Raw genomic sequence first — 20,805 nt, 5'->3', positions numbered from 1 at the left:
TCCTTCTGCCCTCCCACCCCCGCCCACCGTACCCCCCCTCAGGGCATGGCACCATACACACACAGCAGACCCCTGGCTCTTTGATGAGTTCAGACAGCCTATGCAGCCCCTCTCACCATGCGCCCCCTCTACCCTCTATCACACTGCTTCTCTACCCTTCCCCTCTCCCTCCCCCTGTCCCTCCCTCTGGGCCCATGAGATGCTTCAGGGGCCACAGTTGACTCAGAATATTCCATGGGCAACTTATCTGCACACAAACTTTCTTCTTTCCTGCTGAGGCAGAGCACACACACATACGCTTTCACGTGCACACGCATGCACACACGCACAGCCTACTTGAAGCAGGCTAAAATGAATTTAAGAAAAGCTTTCCATCCAGCGCTGAGATAAAAACCTGGGCCTCTGTCAAAACACACTGCATAAATACACATAAACATCAGCAGAGTATTTATTTACAGAGAAGGAGGAACACAAATTCAGTTTTTCCTGTACTTATTTGGATGTTAGAGTTCTATATTTCTTGCTGTTTCTAAATGCCAGGATTAATTGTTGACGTTAGCCAGGTCTTGGGGGCTTATCCATTTCCCTCATTTTCACATCACAGCCATGGGACCCAGTGTGAAATGTGCAAATTGACCATCCCAGAGTAATTGCGAGGCCATCTCTTGTGCTCTCCCCAGTAAAACTCCCACCTTCATTACCATTCATGAAATGCAGCCCTTTCCCAGGAAATGTGGAGAAATGCAAATGTTTAAGGGGTGGTGGAGGCAGTGGCGGTCTGCGGGGAGACCATTGTGCCCTGCTCAGGTTGGCCATGACTCTTATTTACTGTGGCAGAGACCCGTGTCGACTCATACAGGCGCACACAAGAGTGTACACACTCACACGCACTGCGCAGCAAATGTTCTTTCTTTCGCTCTCCTCTCTCCCTCTCTCTTCCTCATACACATATATAATATGACAAAGAGCAGGATGATGCTAGGAAATTGAGTTCCGAGTGAAAGTAACAAGGGCACGGGGGATACTTCAGCATTAGAGAGAATCAATTACCATTAAATCTAAAGGAGAAATTGCACGTATGTAGTTTGTCGACACAAAGATTATACAGCATGAATGATGTTAGTGAAGGTGAGATTCTCCTTGTATTAGTATTATGAATCACACAGACTGTGGGTGCCATGCACCTGCATATAATGAATTTAGCTAAATAAAGTGAGTTGGTGGAGGAACTCAGAGGCAAGGCAACCTTGGAGATAAACTCAGCCCAACTTTTGATAAAGTAATGAGTGCACAAGAGGCAGTAATGGATTATCAGCGAGGCTCTTGTTTTCATATCTTGCTAAAGACTTATTTAATGAGTCTAAATACCGGTTCGGACTGCTAGGTACGCAATAATGTGGAATAAAGGGAAATATTAGTTATCTTTAGTGTGGGTGTCCTGCTTGTGCAGCGGTTATGATAACATTATAGTCATTGGTGCTGGCTGCATGTACATGGTGTGCAGCCCTGATTCCTCCGTAGCCACCGGGAATGTGCTGAAGTGATACGACGAATGTTTCTTTACTGCAAGATAAACTACACATATTCCCCCAAGACGAAAAACCTGCAGTGACACAAAAAGGACTTTATCTCCAAAGACACACTACACGTTCGCCCACTCTCCATATACACTGGCCAAGAGAAGAGGAGGTGGCACAGTATAGAATACAGACGTGGGGAGAGATGGTATATATAGCTATAACCAGGGAGTACAGTAAATGGTAAATTCAAAGAGCTACCTCTCCACTACAGCAGTGGATAGGATTATAGAGTTGAGCTGACAGCCAGTAAATTGGATTTTAGTCAAACCAGGAGAAGGAGGGTGCTCTGAACACAAATTGGAGGGGTACAACACTGACAACATATGCCAAAAATGAGAAATGTGCCATTTTCACGATAGACACAGACACTGGTGTGCTCTGACAGGAGACATCCTATTTGCAAAAAGGTGATTTCATAAAACACAAGCGGAAGGAGAGCAAGAGAGTGAGATTCCTTGTTTCATTCCAGCGTTAGTAGTGAGTGATAATAGTCCTCCCATGAATCGCTGAATGCAAGTAATAAAACCAGCTTTTATTACCTTTTGTATTTCCCCTTCAAGACACAAACATCGTATTTGTACACGATTAGATTTGATTCAAGTCACTTTTCTCCCCCTGTCTTCTAAAATCATGTCTCCCTGTGAAGACAGCCATTTTAGCTCCCCTTGGTCTCTTTAGGTGGAGGACTACATGCTGTGTCGGGGGACAAGAGAGAAGTTTTAGATTTAAAGGCGCCTCCAGCACCGTGCCCCTCTCGCCTCCCTAAAAGATGCATTGGACTGAGTGTGAGATAGATAAATGAGAGGAGAGAAAATGGTTTAACTTGGCGCTAATAGTGACAATGTGTGGGTGGATGAGAGGGAGGATGATGACTGTAAACTCACATTAGGAAACATCTCCCCCTGTTGGAGGGACTTGTATTCAAACAGCAACATGGCACACATGAGAAATGATGGTAACAGATTACTGCATCATTTGGTTGTGCTGTAAACTGACTGCATGCATACACACAGGAGCATGTGTGTGTGACCTGGTTTAGCTGTATTATACTTGTGAGGACGAGCTCCACACACTCAACAAAGTGCATCAGATGGAAAAAACCTATTCAAATCTTTCTGTGGAAATACAGCCTGCCAGCGTGGGGGTAACAAATGAGGCCCTTGAGCTTCAGTCTTGTGTCTTCCGTCTTTTAGTTCACCTCATTGACCTACTGTCTCCCTCTCTCTCTCATTTTTTCAACCTCTTTCACCCTCTCTCTTTCTATCCCTCTTTGCCTCTCTTTGTCCCCCCCCCCCCCCCCCCCGGCTGGTTGGGCTATAAGGGGTCACATGTGACAGTGCTGAGAGTCAGCGAGTCACAGAGCAGCGCTACAGAGATAATTGCCATGTGATAAAGAGGTGATTGCCTGCTGGCACCAGGGGAGAGTAATGCCATCAGGTTGCAATAAAAAAGCAGATGTCTGACACTAAATGAATGCTGCTGGAGCCCGGGCAACTTTCTTTGCTCCCTTTCATCTCACGCGCTTCTCTTTTGTCCCCCTTGTTTCTGTCTGCCTTTTCTTCCCTCTTCCTTTCTTTTCAAGTGGAAGCAGAAAAGGTTGTGTCTGTGATGATGAAGACTCAGTTCTGCTCATTCTCTACCACAGACATTTGCTATCTGCTGGGTAGTGCATAAATAAAGAAACGGGAATGGCTTTTGAATATAATGCCTTTGAAATTTCGAAAAAGAAGGAAAAAAAGCATATGAAAAGTAAAATGGAACGACTTTGAATATCTCTGTCAACATAACCACTCTGCTTTTTGCTCTTTATTTTATTTTTTTTTTATCAGAGCCAGTTTGTATTAACCACTGCATTCCAACGTAATTACATGCTTGGGTTTCCAATTTGCTACATTTTAATTTGGAACGAAGCATCAATGAACGCCAGAGTTGTTATCCATGACAATCTGACGGATGGCATTAAGGATTGCATTATCTAAAACATGCACTGGGACCGAGGGCTAGTATTCTGGAGACGGTAGTCTTTACTCCCACTCCATTATTACTCCATCCAGGCCTGTAGCTTGTATAAGGCCACAAGGACCACAACGAATAGGCTGCAAGCTTATTAGAGTCAGCCCTAAGTCCCCAGTCCTGGCTGAAAGCAGCGAGCAGAGCCAGAGAAAAGACAAAAAAAAAAACTGTGAGTGGTGTGACAGTGTATTTATTCTGTAATGCCAGCCCAGTCAGACCCTTCATCCTGAAGTCCAACCCTGTTCACATCCTAATAGGGGGGCAGTCACAGCATTGCCAAAGCAAGGGAGCCCCAGATCCTCTAGACCTCTTTGTTTGTTTCTGTGTCATTGCTTTTGTTTAGTTTCTTGTTCCTTTGCCGTCTTTTGCAGCTATGCCCCCTTAAAGGCTCAATTCATCTTATTTGGAAAGGAATGGATGATTCCCATTTGTCACGTTGAAATTATGCAAATGACAAAAGGCGTTAATAGATAGCAGTGGCAAGGCATGTGGCTAATGGATGAGATGCCAGCGCTGGGCATTCTACAGCGGGACAGCAGCTTTCAGGTTACCTGACAGGGGCACTGAGGGAAAATAATTGGCTTTCCCGTTGCAGGGTCCCCATGCAAATACAAGCAGAGTGGCATTCTATACCTTCAGTGTCTCACAATATCGTCATTAGCATTAGTGCCAGTGGCAGAAGAGTTTGATTTCTGCTTATACGAGTCATTCTCAGGCCACGGCCATCAGCAGCTCCCCTGACACACAGCAGCTATGCAGTATTAAACGGATGCAGAGACAGGGGTAAAAGGTTGGCCCAGCTGTGTTTGTATTCCTATACCACACAGGTCTGCATAGCTACATAGCCAGCAAAAGATTGCCGATTCCCTAGATAAACCCACTGGTTCACAAGCTGCAAAAGCCATTGTACAGTGATGGATTTTCTTCTGAATTAGGCATTCAGCACGTGGTTTGCACAGGGAGAATTTAAGCTGAGTGCGGAAACTCAAATAGTCTCTATCGCTCTTCATGCATGTTGTGTGTGTGCTTGTGTTTGTGTGTGTGTGTGTGTGAGCGCAGTGCAGGGCAGCGGTGCATGCGAGCATGAATAAACACTCTGTGGGCTGCATTTGATGGAAAATAGTTTCAGCTCCCACTTCTCACTTCATGCTAAGTAGAAATGCAGAGTGAATGAAAGACTATTGATTTTATCTCTTTGTGGGATTGTCCAACGGGTGAAAATCGACTGCCATTTAAATTTTCTGACTAACATACTGTATTACTAACACGGTCTGGAATCTGAGTTGCTTGCTACGCCTGCTTCATAAATATTGTTTCAATGACTCAGGGTCTGGATTCAGTGACACCTCAGAGCAGACGTAGCAGAGTCCACAATGTTGTTTGGCAAATGTTTGTCTCCAAAATGACTTTTCAGTGGCAAAAACTGGTCATTTAATAAAGCACCAACCCCAAATGTATTTCGTTCGCAAAACGCCTTCTAAATTTGGCAAAACTAGCCCAGAGACAGGCCTGGTGGTTTCTGACTGAATTATAAAACAAAGCTAATTTTAAACTCTGGCTGAATGTCAGGCTACAAGCAGCAGTCATTACAAATACATTAGAGAATGTAGAGATGCGGCCAGGGAAAAACAGAGGAGAAAATGAGACGTCTGTGGCATTTCCATACAGCCAAAACAGAGTGTTGTGAAGTTTGACAATTGTAAGGAAAAAGCATCGCAACTCTTCTGCAAACTTGCCTGTTCCCTGAGCACAGAGATAATGTCCACATGTCAATGCCTTGATTTGTATGAGCCCAACAGACAGCTATTAAATCGTTTCTGCAGCTGGTGACAGGCTTCCTGCTGGGAGGATAGACAGATTCACTAAACATAGGTTGACAGGCTTCTTTTTTCTTCCCTTTCTTTTATTCCGCTCTACTTTCTCTGTACTTCCCATGCACTATCCATCCATCAACCTCAACATACATCCCTCCCTCTGTTCTACCCTTGCTATGTTTCTCTCTCCTCTCTCGCCCCCCTTTCTCCCGTCTTTGTCTGACTCCTTCCCAACTTACTATATTTTTCATTACCATCTGTCCTCCCCTCACCTCTCTCGCACCCCGTTCTCCCTCCTGCTCTCTCACACACACCCCATCCGGCCCTCCTTTCCTCCACCCATCTCTCCGTGTCCCTCTTCTTTAGCTCATGCAGCAGCAGGCAGCCATCATGGCAGCAAGCCACGGAGGTTACCTCACGCCTAGTGTGGCTTTCCCCGCCACACAGATCCACCAGATGGGGGCGCTCAACATCAACAGCCTCCCACCCACCCCCATGACCCCGGTGTCGGGTGAGTTTCATCAAGCCCTGGGTGAGCACTTAGTTTCATTCCCTTTCCTCTTGTGGGTGTGTATGTGTGTGTGTTTGTGGGTTGAGGGTGGGCCAGCGATGCTACGAGCAGGGCCTCTTGTGTGCTTGTGTTAATGTCTTACTGTTAGTGTGTGTAGGTTTTGCGTGGGTGTGTGTATCTGTACAAGCCAGCGAGGTTCTTGCGGGTCAACTTGTGTTTCTGATCATGTCTGTGGGAATATTTGCATATGTGTGTGTGTGTGTGTGTGTGTGTGTGTGTGTGTGCAGTGTGAGAATAGAAAAAAAAGATAGAGCTGCAGCAAGGCCAAAAGGAAGGGCGCCTGGTTACTGCTATTCAAAAATGATTCCACTGGAGAGAAAGAGCGACCAAGATGAAAAAGTGCAGTCAATTGAATTTGCATGTTTATGCTGTTTGTGAATGCAGAAAATATTTGGGGATCGTCGCGGCAGAATAAGGAATATCAATAAGTAAGTTTACAGATAAGGCGCTAATTTCCCCGTAGTATTTTGACCTTGTGCTTTGAAGCACTTGTGCATGATCTGCATGCAGTTGGTTTTGTTTTCCATAACAAACACCTCCTATGCAGATACATTACAGAGGAAAAGGAAGGACTTTGAAATACCTACCCACTGCATAACATTTGCTTATTCAGCAGTGCTTCATTTTCCTTGAGACAGAGGAAACTTCAAGATTCTCCACTCAACAAAAGCATGAGCCGAAATAAATAATACAGTATCCAAGTCTTTGTTGTGCTCCGCTCACCTACTTTGTCAACACTGCAGTATTGAGTTTTTAAGGTGATGACTTTGGTAACTTTAAACCAATCAGTGCAAGAGAGGGAACTGCCATCAGTGCAACAAGGCCTATTTTAGATTTTCTTTATAGCCATCATAGGGATCCGTACTACAAACTTGCTGCACTATATCAAATTCTCTCTGCACTGTGGTTCCTGTGGGGAAGAAAAATATTCTCTCAAGTTGGTATTCTGTTCACTTCTTCATCCGCGCACACAAAGAGAGGACAGTTTTATTGTACAAATCCTGTTTGGTTCTGCTTTACTTACTTCACAACTGTCAGTTGAATTAAAATAAACAAGACAGACAGCAGACCAGGTGCGGGAATCAATGCGACAGGACCCTTATTAACCTTTTAATCATGCATGTGTCCACCTCAAGCCAAATGAACGCAAGAACATAAAGCGAGATGATGGAGCGTGTGTACAGTGCATCTGCAATAATTTCCAACATCGGGCAATATATTTAGAGAGGGGGTTCATTTGTCAAATTTTCACGGTGATGTTTTCAGTGCAAAGTGTGCACTTTTGGGCGGGCATAATCAATCAGAGACAGTGATTAAAAGTGGAGCTCAGTCTTGCTGAGAAGCCTCTTATTTTGATGGGTAAAGCACTGACAGTATGGCAATTCAGATCTTTGTGTTCTGCATGCATACCTATATTTTGCAACACAATAGTGCTGATGAAAGATTGTGCAACCGCATTGCAAGGAACTCAGTCTCTTTGTGTGTGTGTGTGTGTGTGTGTGTGTGTGTGTGTGTGTATATTGCAGGCTTTGTCCTCCAGTCTGATTGTATTGTTTGTGCTGTTTTTGTGTCTCGTTTGAACCGAAGCCTCTCAAAAAGCCAAATCAGTGCCTTCCTCTCAAAGAAACATTGTTGAATTTTGTTAGATATTCTGTAAAAGCTAAACAAAACTACCTCTGTATAGGGAAATTTAAGGCAATTTTGTATCAATTGGCAGTGCCAGGAGCTAAAAACTTGGCTCAGGCAAAGAAAAAATATGTTTGTGCTTGTCATACAGAGACAGGAGGAAAGGAAGAGAAGCGAGTGCCTGTAAGTCTGTGAATCTGATGTGTGAAGTGGCACCATTTATCTGCTTTTGGACATGCTTCTGTGTAAGCTACAGCCGACTGATTACCTTTTATTATTGAATGTAATATATTATTAATCCTTGAGAGAAAGCATGGCTTTCGTGAATTCTCAAGGACTATCATAAATATGAAATGTTTTATTTCCCCTTTCTTCATTCATTAATTTGAGTGTGGCTGCCAGCAGCTGCAGGAGTGGTAGTGGAGCTTGCTGCTTTGGTATACACAGCTATTTTCTCTCTCCCTTTTCACACTTGTGGCTATGACTTATTTAGAGTTCATTGAAGGAATACATAACATTACTGGCAAGGCTGTCTGTATAAGTAGGCCAAGAGACTCTGACACTATTGAGAGACTGTAGGATGTCTGCCACAAGTCAGTGGAATAATTCATTGTAATATCAGAATCTGTTTTTAGGGTCCTGGAGCAGAGTGCCTCTCTGCTTCGACAGAGGTGTAATTTATGCATTAAGTCCTCTCATCAACCAAATTAGCGCTCAAAACAAATCTATAAATTCTGACATTTGGCTGCTGTGTCAGATGTACTAAGGCATAAAAGGCAGAAAGGTTAATGTCCCCTTTCCTTCCCAAATGAGAGCAATCGGCATTGACAGCTAGACTACCACCTTTCTGAATCACCTACACGGCTATGTGTTAACATAAAGCTCTAATAGTAGCTTAACAGATGAAAAACAACGGCCTGATCTTGTGGTAAATGTGTGGCATTAATCTTTTTTTTAAATGATCAGTACAACCTCCGCAGCATAAAAAATCTTGTTTGTGACAGCGAGCCGAAGAACAAAGAGGCTCAGAGGTTAAGGGTGTTACTCTGAAAACAATGAGACATCCATTTGATCAACAGATGCAAAGCATTTAAGCTTGATGGTGCATAAGCCGTTTGCCAGATGGCTCAGCTGATTAGAGCATGTATCCTTACAATGATGCATGATGATGCTTTTTGAAAATAATGTTCACCAGGTGCCGCTCCCTGAGCGCTGCAGAAGAAATAAAAGTTAAACAAAACAAGGGAGAGAGAGAGGCAGAGCTGGAGGAACAGGAAGAAAGAGAAAGAGAGAGGTGGATAAAGAGGGTGAGGGAGGAGAGGAAGGGAGGAATGGAGGGAGATGCAGATCCTGCTGGGTGTATGTGGTGAGGAACACATCTTGTCAAGGATGCATTGTTAGGAAGTGAGAAGTGTGTAATCAAAGTCGCTCTAATGTTCTGCTGCATGGTGCTGAAGATGTACATGTGCAAGTACATATTAGACAAAGTACACTGCAGATGCTCCACAGCCAGAGACAGCCCACTCACAGGCAGGCTAGATGTGCCACAACATCCCCGCTGGATTCGAGCATGGTTACACCATCGATGCAGAACACTGCCATGGTGGCAAACACCATGAAACTAATGAGCTGTTTGACATGGTGATCTTTCTCAATATGTGCACCTGTCCTCCACGGCGCATCATACATGTGATACAGACATTTGATATTTAATGGCCAAGTGTAATACAAACAAATACGAAGGGCAGATAAGGTTAGAAGTTAACCTGCTGAAAACAAAATTCAAAAAGCAGCACTGCATGGTGGTGACTTAGCTAATGAGAATGAATGAGAATCCTGGAGATTCACTGCTATGACTGACGTATCACATCCAAGCTATTTGGAACAGAGCACAGCGCTGTAGTCTGTTCGGAGCCAGATGAAACAGCTGGGGAAATGAACGCCTGTGTGTCTTAATTGATGCTGTGACCTCCAGCTTTCAGCCTATCTCAAACTGTAAAAATGCATTCACTGTAGCTGCTTTTTTTTTAAGACATTACCTTCCCCAAGATTACTTTTACAGTAATCTTATCTTTAAGGGAAAAGATATCAACTTAGAAACACGTCCCGTCGCACAAAGGACCATTGTCCCTCCAATACAAATGTTCCTCCTTTCAGTTTAAATCAGCCTTATTGCGTCAGAATCGTAACAACTCCCAGGAGCACAAGTGAGCAGTTCTGTGACAGCCAAAGGTATCCTTGTTCCCTGTGCGTGCCAGTACTTTCAGAGTGCAAAGCCACAGTTCTCGGGCAGCCTGAATCTGATGCGTGTAAGCAAAAGTGAGCTTCGCACGAGCAGCAGAGCTTCACAAGCTGCCCAGCTGCTCTGCTCAGGGATCTGAAAGTCAGGCACATTGGTATGGTCAATGCATTGTATGTACTTTAGCCTTGAGAGTGGAGCAGACAGCAGTGGAGGCTTGGCTGTGTGGAAGTTGTATTTAGTTTATTGCCCTGTTTTGTATTTGACGCTGAAGGTTAATGATTCAAGTTTTTACAGAGTTCAGTCTTAACATTAGCTGAAGATGAATCACAAATATTTTATTAGTATTGTTAACATTACAAGGAATTAATGTGTTTTATGGGTTTGTATTCTTGGAAACAAGTGTTTTTTCTGTGTCCAACACATTTGACCAGCGGTTTGGAGGAAGCTTTTATCCATAGAGGTGTTGTTGTGATGGAAAGGTAGAGAGGTGTGTAGTTTTGCCTGTTGCTGCACTTTATATATATTTTTTTTACTGTCATCGCGATGTCCATGTGCAATAAAGAGTTGAGTGAATAATTATACACATATCACATAGGTGCAAGGCTATTTAAAAACAGCATACACAAGGAGAAAAGTAACGCCTGCATGCTTACTTCATGTCACACAAGTTTAAAACAACGTTAAGATCCTAATTGAATCTTCATCAGGTCAACAAAAAAAGACAAAGATCCAAGTAGGATCAAAATGTTGTCTTCATTAAGCTTGTGTGGCATTGAGTAAGCGTGCAAGCTTTTCGTTTCTTCAACATGCACAGTAAACACATCGTGAAAGTGTGCGATATTGCACAGTATTGGGATTGTTGAAAGAGAGTATCGGTGGCAAACTGCACTTTAATTGTAACTATCTTTTTTTTAATTGGTACCTTTTGTGTTCAGGTGTATGTTCAATTTGTTCAATAAAAGGAAGGAGGAAATTACTTCCTCTCATTTTTTAAGTCTTTGGACTGTGGGAGGAAGCTGGAGTACCCCCAGAAAACCGATGCTGACGCAGGAAGAACATGCAACCCCAGGTTCAAAACAGGAATCCTCTTGCTGTGGGGCAACAAGGCTAACCACTGCACCACCGTGCTGCCAATTACCTTGCAGATTCAGATTTTTAATACAAAACATAAATCAACTCATAAATTATGATGTATTATTATGGATTAAGCCACCTGGAAGAATAAAAGGTAGTTGAAATTGAATCAACATTTGCCAGCTGCGACATTAAGTTGATGTACACAAACTCCTCACAGAAGGTCTCCCCACCACTCCCCTACCCAAAAGCAGAGACCCACTTGCTGTGAGGCGACAATCCTAACTACTGCACCACCATGCCGCCCTATTTTTTTAATTCAACAAGCAGTTTGTTGTATTTTTGCCTTTTACTAAAAGCAGCAGAAAGGCAGAACTGAGTACACTTATGTGTTTATTTATCACAAGTAATATCCTTATCCCAATATCGTACAGCCCTAGTTTTGCCGTGGATAGGCAAGTGGTGCAGTGACCATGGCGGAGGGAACATGGGCCGAGTTCTTAGTGCTCATACAAGACCTTAAAAGCAGGAAAAATAGGTGGCGGTGGTGCCAGCTCCAACACTTTTTGGGTCTCTCTTCTATTATCAGTCAAGCAAAGGGGGTTACTGTAGGTATAGCACATTCTAAGACAGTGGTTCCCAACTGGTGGGTCGCAGTCCAAAACTGGGTTGCGGGCCCATTCTGGTGGACCGCGAGTGACTTGATAATGTGTCAAGTTTTTAAGTACAGTAAATTTCTAGCACAGAGTTTTTATTTTGAAGTGCCGTTTTCTGCTGTAGCGTGAGTGACTAACAGACAGCTACTTGACAGAGACAGCAAACGAGCTCAGCAACATGGCCAAACACAAGTATGACGCTGAATGTGATAAACTGTGTGGACCTCAAACTAATGACTAAGGAGAAATTTGGACCCTGTGGTTGGACCAGTCGGGAACCACCGCTCTAAGACACTGCAGACATGTGCTTTATAGATTGTGTCTCCACTCTTAGTGTTCAATTTAGTTGCAGCTCTCCTCAGACTTTCCTGATAGAGATGATGCTTCTATGAAACTTGACATTTTGCTGTTTATTTTTACTCTCAGATTGCTGAGCTCTTCTGCAGACTGATCATTGATCACGGACTTTGTATTATGATTGTTTAAAGATGTTTTTAATTGCTTCCCCTGATATTTATTTGTTCACTTGCGGAGGCAAGCTTCTGTTTCAAGCCCTCAACCAGAGACGCTACATGACTCTACAGAGTTACGTCATCAGCCTACAAATGCAGTCTCAGAAACATTAACAAGGTCATCAGTGGAGATGACAAACAGTAGGAAGACTTAATAAATGAATTAAGGCACTGATCCTACTCTACCCAAGCAGAAATCTCCCAAATTGCAGAGTACAGATGGAGCGCACATCATTGGTCTTTGTTATGATAGTAACAAGTGTTTAATTAAAACTTAGAGTCCCTGAAAACTTGACGTACAATATTAAATATTTCTCCACTGCACTGAATATTCATTAAAAAAATAAGCAAAAATCAAAGTAAAACATTAATCATCTAATCTGCATCATCGGGGCTGTGTGGGTGTGGGTGATTGACAGTGACCTGGCAACCCACCAAATAAATACAGATCTCTCATGTGAAATACCGACCAAAACAGAAATTGTGTTTTCTTGTAAGAGCCCATCACTCATAGCAGGGAAATCAGTGAGAAAATAGTTTTCCAGGGCCTTTAAGTGGAAAGACTCAGTACATCCTTCAGCAGCTGTGCATGACATTATTGATAAGGATCACCTGTTATCTAACCCATAACACACCATGCTTCCATTTTATAATTATTTTGGTGTGTATTTTAATATGTTTAGACAAAAAAACACATTGATTTGTTGATTGTTTGTTTTACAAATGCTTATAAGTATTTAAGGCAGGGGAGGATTGTGAGTCAATGGGCCCTGGGCACAGACATGCAAAAGGCCCCACCAACTCTTCTACACAGGAGCAAGATACACAAACTTGACCTGATGTTGTTATCAGCATCTTTTTGTGTCTGTCTGTGGTAATTGTGTGTGTCCTTGTGGTTGTTTAATGTTTCTTTGTAGTCATTTTGTGTCTCTTTGAAGTCGTTCTTTGTCTCTTCGTAGTTTCTTTCCATCTCTTCATGGTCAGTTTGTGCCTCTTTGTAAACATTCTGCATCTCTTCTTAGTTCCTTTGTGGTTATTTTGTGTATCTTTGTAGTCTGTTTTGTGTCTTCTCGTAGTCCCTTTGTATCTCTGTAGCCCCTTTTACACCCCTTTTTTTCCCTCTTAGTTTGAAAAGACCGAGGCGGCCTTCTGCAACAGGAGGGGTTGTTGAAGACTTGTGGGAGGAGCTGTTGATGACACCGTACATGTGAGCCACTGGCGGTGGATAAACAGGAAATAGCTGATAGCAGGAATTAGCAAGCGGCTAGTAGCAAGAGGGAAATGCAAACCTGACAGACACTGTAAAGATGAGCAACTGGGGAGACAAGGAATTGCGCAGCCTCCTTGCCCTTGCAAACGAAGAGGCCATTAACCGTCAGATGACAGGAACGGTGAAGAATGGGCCGACTTATGAGAATCGCCGAAGGACTGACTAGCTGTGCTTCACTCCCACGTCACTGGTTACGTCACGTGTTACACGTTTTGTCACTTGCTCACGGCACCCATTGCCCCGAAAAAGGCGCATTCTGCATAAACAAAAGTAGGTAGGCGGCATTTTGCTGCACTCCCCGATTTTGTTTTTATACTGCCAATGCTGAAAAAAAGACTGATTGGGCTTTCCTGCAAATTTCCTTTAGAGGTCATTTTGTGTCTCTTTGAGGTATATTTGTCTTTTTTGATCATTTTGTGTCGGAATGACATTTTGAAGTTGTTCTGTGTCTCTTCGTAATTTCTTTGCATCTCTTTGTGATTATTTTGTGTGTCCTTGTAGTAGTTTTGTGTCCCGTAGTGGTCCCTCTGCATCTCTCTGTTGCTGTTTTGCATCTCTTTAAAGGTCAATTTGTGTCTCTTTGAGGTATATTTGTCATTTTATGTCTCTTTGGAGTTTCTTTGCATCTCTTTGTGATAATTTTGAGTCTCTCCCTGGTCGTTTAGTGTAAATTTGAGTGGCATTTTTCAGGTGAAGGTCAGGGGAGCCCTGACACCTTGGGTCCCTGGACCATGATCTAAGGGACAGTATGAAAAGTCACGTAGTGTTTCTTGGTATCAGTTGGCCTTTGAAAAAGCTGCCCTCCCCATATTCAGATTTATTTTTCACACTTTAAGGACCAGGCAGACATTTTCTGTCTGAGTCTAAATGCATCACATTTTAAATCAGTTAGATGAAAGCATCTGTTTTGAGTGCTTATTTCGCTCCAGCGAAAGACAGTCCTTGTGCCGTTAATGACTGCACTCTTCAGAATGGGTATAGCATTGCTCGTTGATTTGAATGTATAATTAGCATAATAAATGCTTCTGCCGCATGTGAATATTTCTTTCGTCAAGCAGTCGTGGCAAGAAGCAAATCAACAGTTTCCCCCTCTAAGAAGCAGCCTGCAAGGATATGAATGTAATTCTGCTTCCATAACATAAATATATGTGACACACACATATACATACTGTTTTGCAGTGCAGACCTCTTTCTTGCAGTAATAAGAGTGGAGAAGTGATAGTTAAGAGCTAGCTGTATAGAATATGTAATCTGTTGTCCCGTGGCTTCGTATTCACCCATGCCAGAGTGGGGAACAACATGTCATTATTACAGGCCAGTACACGCAGCACACACTGACATCCGCACTCTTGTGTGTGCATTGTAAACAGCCTATGAATACAATTTCCCACAATGCAAGAACTATATGTCCACTGAGGTATAAAATGAAAATGTCTTGTTATTTTCTAGTTCAGGATAGTAGGAAATACTTACCCATTTCAGCTGAGGAGAACATTCTCAGGGTCTGCTCGTGTTGGATATTGGGTCATTGTGACAGTGAGGATGAAGATGATGACGAGGCCACATAAATGGCTTTCTCATGTAATCATTGTTTTATTGGCCATGGTGTTGCTTATTGTCTTTACATCATTTTGACCCACTATACGTACAGCCCAGCTGCTGTGGTATTTGTTACAGTTCAGGTCAGTTTAGTTTAGTTTAGTTATTGTGGAAAAATGTTTCAGAGCTTTGCCTCACTACAACATCAGTGCTGTCTTTATGACACGTCTGATTTTAATGTTTACTCCCTGCTGTGACATTTCCAGCACGATAACAGGACTGGACTCAGTCTCAGGGCCTCACTCTCTTACTTATGACATGTGTTCTCCTTTACCATACACGTCATGTCCAACTGCTGACCCTAGATATTATGCAATTGCATGTAAGTGGTCCCCACTACCACCTACTACTACCACTGCAGCTCCTACTACCACTACAACTGCTACACATACATAGCTGCGCGCTCCCACAGCTCTGCTAAGCCTTGGAAAATGAATTTGCCTGATGATGGAGAGGGTGCATTATCTGGCGGTACAGTAGAGTGCGTGTGGCCCGGGCAGACTAGCTGTCTCTAGCCCTCAGAATAGGAGCGGCAGTCTCCTGGGTCCTGGTAGGAGAATGGGCTGAAGCTGCGGTCTAATTCATCACAGCTCCGCAGGAAACAAGCAATCGTGGGGAGGCTTCAAAAAAAATAAATAAAAGGAAACCAGTGCAAAAGACACAACAGCTCTCACTGGACCCGGGCAATTCCCCTGGTCACTGCAGTTGCCTGCCTGACTGTCAGCCTCCTCATGACTTAAATGCTGAGGCAGAAAGAGGAGAGGAAGAATGAGAGGAGGGATCATAGGTAAAGAAGAAGAGAAGCAATTCCATATGGATATGTAGATGATATTACTCAGTGGTGGGAGGTTTCAGCATGTGATGTACAGCATATTTACCGTGGCATTAGCATAAATCTCAGTGTATGTTATGTGTATACAGGATGTGATTGTTTACCCTATCTGGACCACCTCTCACAGGGGGTTCTTTGCTCAGGCACCAGATTGTAGGGATATGGCCTGCTGGAGGGTTTCCGTGACAACCTGGGCTTTCTGTCCAATCAGGGCGAGGGCTTCCAGATTGAGAGGTGGTCCTCGGGGGAGCTGTACTTCAACGAGCTTGGATGCTTTGCCACGGAGCAGCCCTTTTAGAGAGACCATCACACAGTGAGATTCTGCTCAAAATGGGTACTTTGATGTTCCTGGCATAATTGGAAACACTTTCCAAAGGAGGGTCCTTTTAAAATGCATTGAATGAGAGAGGACAGGGAGCATCCAATTTCAATTCCACTCATGAACCATGCTGCAGCTGCCTTTCAGGCGTGCACATTATATGTTATGACCCACCCATTTGTCAAACTGCCAACTGTTGTTATTTTGTCTTTTTTTTACAATGTATAAAAGTAAGAGGCATCTTTGTATTTTTGCTACCTGCTCGTTCGAGCGAATCTCCCTCTGTAATCTCCCTCTATTTAGTCCAGATCTTTTTCCCTTTTTTTTTTCCTTTTTTTCTCTCTCAGAAGTTGCATAGTGGTTTCATCATCTTGAGCAGTAGGAGCCAGCAGGGTATCGCACAAACACTACGGACAGGCTCATTTTTCACAGGTTGACTTCCCAGCTATCCTGCAGGATGTGTCACGACAAACGGCGGATATGTGACAGACTCACGTCGCACCCGTGTCCTTGCATTAGAGAGGAGATGCAGTGCTTTGTGTGTGTGTGTGTGTGTGTGTGTCTGCCCGTGCTGGGATGTGTTTACTCTCTGCACACAACAGGAGAGCATGTCTATGTGAACATGTCTTAATACATTACAGTTGTTTTGTAGTATCATGTAGAGCTATGTGTAGATTGAGTGCACATGATCCGGTAACGGTAAACCTTATTTTGCCCCCAGCAGGCCTCAGTTCTCCACCAGCCAACATCACCACGTCCGCCGTGCCCAGCATCGTCACGCCCATCGTCAACGGATTCACCGGCATCCCTCATCAGCCCAACGGACACCCCGCTGTGGAGACTGTGTACACCAACGGCCTGCCGCCATACTCCACCCAGAGCCCCACCGCTGCTGACACCCTCCAGCAAGCCTTCACTGGAGTACAGCAATACACAGGTGTGAGACAGCTTTGTTTACTATGCCGTATTTCTGTGATTTTATAATCTGCCGTAAATGCTAAATGCATAGCAGCTACGGGACAATTACTGCGGGGGTAAGTACTGTGAGTGTGAGGCTGTATGTATTCAGATAGTGTAGGACAGCGCCTTAGAACATAACATCAGAGAGCCTTTGATTACACATGTTATGCTTGTGTGATCGACCTTAAGCATCCTTGACATCGTTCTCTGTGGGATCTCCGTTTTTACGCTCCTCTCTCTCTACTCGCTCCCTCCTTTCTCTCCTTCTCTCTACCTCTCTGCAGCGATCTACCCAGCCACCACGCTGACTCCCATTGGCCAGACACTGCCCCAACCACCCCAGGTCATCCAGCAGCAGCAGCAGAGAGAAGGTGAGGGTGAGAGAACATTATTACTTTTTACACTTCACACCTCTCATCCTGTGTAATAGCCATATAAAGAAGATGAGCATGAGAAACCAATATTACTTTAGCACTGTACACACCTCATTCTGTGTAATACATACATAAAGAATGTGAGCGAGAGAGATGAATGTTACGTTAACACCGCACACATCTCTATCTGTAATAGAGAGGGACAGCTGAGAGAACATGTTAGAGAATGCAGTTCACATCTCATTTAAGGTAATAGATACATAAACTCTGAGAATGAGTGAACAGTGTTAATCCCACTATATTATTCTGAAAATAGGCTCCATGTAATCTACACAGGCCCGTGCTTTTTTTTCACAAGTAATAATTGAAGTTTATATAATAAAATCCTTAGCTGTGAGGATGGTGGCAAAATAAAATTAATGAAAATGTAGAATGTGAGGTTACAATGAAATTGTGGCAGCTTACATGAAGATAAAGTAACTCACAATGCAATTTCCCATCACTTCCACTCGTTGCTACTGCAGGTTTATACAATAATGATTCATTCAGGTTGCGTTGAAGTTGTGTAATTTGCAGTGAATTCGTAACAGCTGTTCTTTTGATCTTGGCAGTGTCTGTGTTTTTAATATTAGAAATGACTGTGTCAGGGGTGACCCATTAGCCGAGTAGTTAGAGTGCATACCACACAGGCAGAAATGCCCTGAGCAGCGAGTCTCTAGTTTGATTTCTAGCTTCTGGGATCGTTTCCTGCATGTCTTTCCTAAGCGGCAACGTCTAGGGCTGAAAAATGAAGCTAACATGGAGGTGCAGTTCTGTGAATAGCCACTTGAGGCTGGCTCCAGAAGTGAGTCAATCCTCATGGATACCCACGTTAAAACACACAATTTTATGGCGCCTAGTAGCTCAGTGGTTAGAGCAGGAATTCCATGTATGAAGGCATTGTCCTTGCTGCAGCTGCAGTGGGTTCAACTCCAGCCTGTGGCCCTTTGCTGCATGTCATCCCCTTTCATGCTTAAGTCTGTCTAATAAAAGGCAAAAGCCAAAAAATAATCTTAATAGAATAAATAAGATGCCCAACTTTATGGCAGAAGTCAACATGGCAGAGGGGGCACTCTGAGTGACAGGCTGTCTTGTGAGGTGTTGCTACGTTGTGAGCCAGATCCAACCATCGCTCCTCCACAGTTCCGAGGTGGCGACTATCAAAATGCCGTTCTTGAGGCTTCAAAACAGAAAACCACAAACCAGCTACGTCCACTATTTTATACAGTCTATGATCTTTCTCCATGTTTTCAAAAAAAAAAAAAAAAACAGTAAAGAAAGAAATGATTGTGTCAGACAGGAGGTGCGAAAGTGTGATTGAAGGCCACATATCAAGGCCTCAGTTTTGCACCTCATATACTTGACAGGTTTCATTTCTTTTTTTTTTTAATCTGAGTTTTGATTGATTAGATCTTATTTCTTCAGTTCCTACAAAGCTGTTTACATTGCTTTTGAAAATAAATATTCCACTAATTTTCACGTTTAAAAGCAGCCATCAACATAGGATTTTTTTGTGTACAAACTGCAGGACAAACCCCAACTGAGATGCATATTCCAAATATGCTATATACATGTGTTCAAAGACTGCTCCTAAAGCTAAAATAATAACCTGTATCCCACATGTCTTAATTGGAAAATGCTTCATTTAGGAGAAGGCATAATTCAGAATATCAAAGTAGAATATGCTGTTGAATGAATGAATGCATGAATAAACAGCCCTGTGATAGTCGGGTGACCTGTCCAGGGTGTACCCTGCCTCTCACCCAATGTCAGCTGGGATAGGCTCCAGACAGGGATTCAGACAGGACAGAATAATAGTGAAATATCAGTGTGCATGTAAATGTAGTCATTGATCGCACTACAGAAGGTTACTAGATGGAGGATGTGATCTATCATGTAGATTTAGTCCTTCTATTAATATTTAATCAGAAAAGTTTTAAAAATGTAAATAGAAAATTTTAAACACACTCTCGTCCGTTCAGTATCAGCAAATCAATGCAGAACTTTTCAATTTATCTTTGTGTGTTTAAGAACAGTTATGTTTTATCACTGATAATGTCAGACATCCTGAAAATCTATTTCCACTTATCTTAATTTAGTCGACACGAGAGACTGCATAGATCAAAATGACAAATTCACAGCTGTCTCTCTCTATCCCTCACCAACCAAACACTCTCTCTCTGTCTGTCGCTCTCTGTGTGTTCAGGTCCGGAGGGTTGTAACCTGTTCATCTACCACCTGCCACAGGAGTTTGGAGACAATGAACTCATGCAGATGTTTCTGCCCTTCGGCACCGTCATTTCCTCTAAGGTCTTCATGGACCGGGCAACCAACCAGAGCAAGTGCTTCGGTGAGTTACTCGCTGCCACTCAAGCACAGCTATCAAGTCCACAGCACACAGTAATACAGCTGTATCAGAATATGGGACTTTTGCTTTTTTCCGTGCATTTTTACTGGCTTCTTTTTAGCGTTGGGTGTGATTATATTTGATTGTAATTATTAACCATCAACATAAAGATGCATTAATGGCAGGTCTGGATGCACAGGCCTCCACTATGATTTCTAATAAGCAGAAAGTAATACAGGGGGAAATAACCTCACCATCTATTTGCATAAATGCACTCAAGGGAAATGTATAATGGATGTTTTCAGGAGTTGGACAAACAGCAATGTGCTCTTGTACAAAACAACATTTGTTTTTGCAGCCTGATCGCTTATAGTTTTTTCAGAATATTCAGACATTTGTGGGTGTTGTGTAAAAACTCACAGCTAAGGCGTGAAGCTTCATAGTGTAAGTTACATTTTCACAATAATGGAAGTTTTAATTTTCATACCGCGCACCAAACTGTTTGTTAAACAAATATATTTTCCTAGATGCTGTAGATTTTTATGATGTTTGACAGCTCCCAGACGTGGAGGATTGAAGGATCTTTCCCCTGACTGACCCGAATTTGCATCTTGATGACTGCTGTGCTTTGGCATCAGTGCTGCAGAAAAGAAAATGTGCTGAATACATTGTAGCCAAACTAGCCATGATGCAGTCGATCAGAGCCCATGTCCTTGTTTCTGTTTGGCAGCTGTGTGACCTGAAAACCTTGAGGTGCTGTATCAGCATCCACATCACCGTTCTGTAACCCCAATATCTGTCAATACCCTCACTGCTGAGGCTGATTCACACACCTCCGCACCTCCCGTCCCATTTAGCTCCGTCAGCCAACACACACCAACAAGCCCCAGGGCTTATAACAACTTTGAGGAGACAGGCCGGGATGGCGGGGGGGGGAGAAAGGCAAAGGACAATTATGGATCAGCATTTGTTTTCAC

General features: G+C 43.2%; 1 protein-coding gene across 13 annotated transcripts in view; it reads left to right on the top strand.

Annotated features, from left to right (window-relative positions):
- The window catches only part of celf5a (cugbp, Elav-like family member 5a), a 227,054-nt gene that overhangs the window by 201,199 nt on the left and 5,050 nt on the right, over nt 1-20,805 (top strand). For 2 of the 13 annotated variants that reach the window (XM_033621734.2, XM_033621733.2), the window contains exons 7-10: nt 5,774-5,918; nt 16,833-17,045; nt 17,353-17,445; nt 19,688-19,831. In XM_033621734.2, coding sequence (XP_033477625.1) covers nt 5,774-5,918; nt 16,833-17,045; nt 17,353-17,445; nt 19,688-19,831 — 595 coding nt within the window. Of the gene's footprint in view, nt 1-5,773; nt 5,940-16,829; nt 17,046-17,352; nt 17,446-19,687; nt 19,832-20,805 lie in introns of all 13 variants that reach the window. The other 11 variants (XM_033621727.2, XM_033621724.2, XM_033621739.2 and 8 more) reach the window with 9 other exon arrangements.

This window comes from Epinephelus lanceolatus, chromosome 6 (genome assembly GCF_041903045.1).
Source record: "Epinephelus lanceolatus isolate andai-2023 chromosome 6, ASM4190304v1, whole genome shotgun sequence".
In the NCBI taxonomy this organism is placed as follows: Eukaryota; Metazoa; Chordata; class Actinopteri; order Perciformes; family Serranidae; genus Epinephelus; species Epinephelus lanceolatus.
Note: the sequence above shows the minus strand (reverse complement) of the source record. Positions and strands in the feature narration are given on the sequence as shown.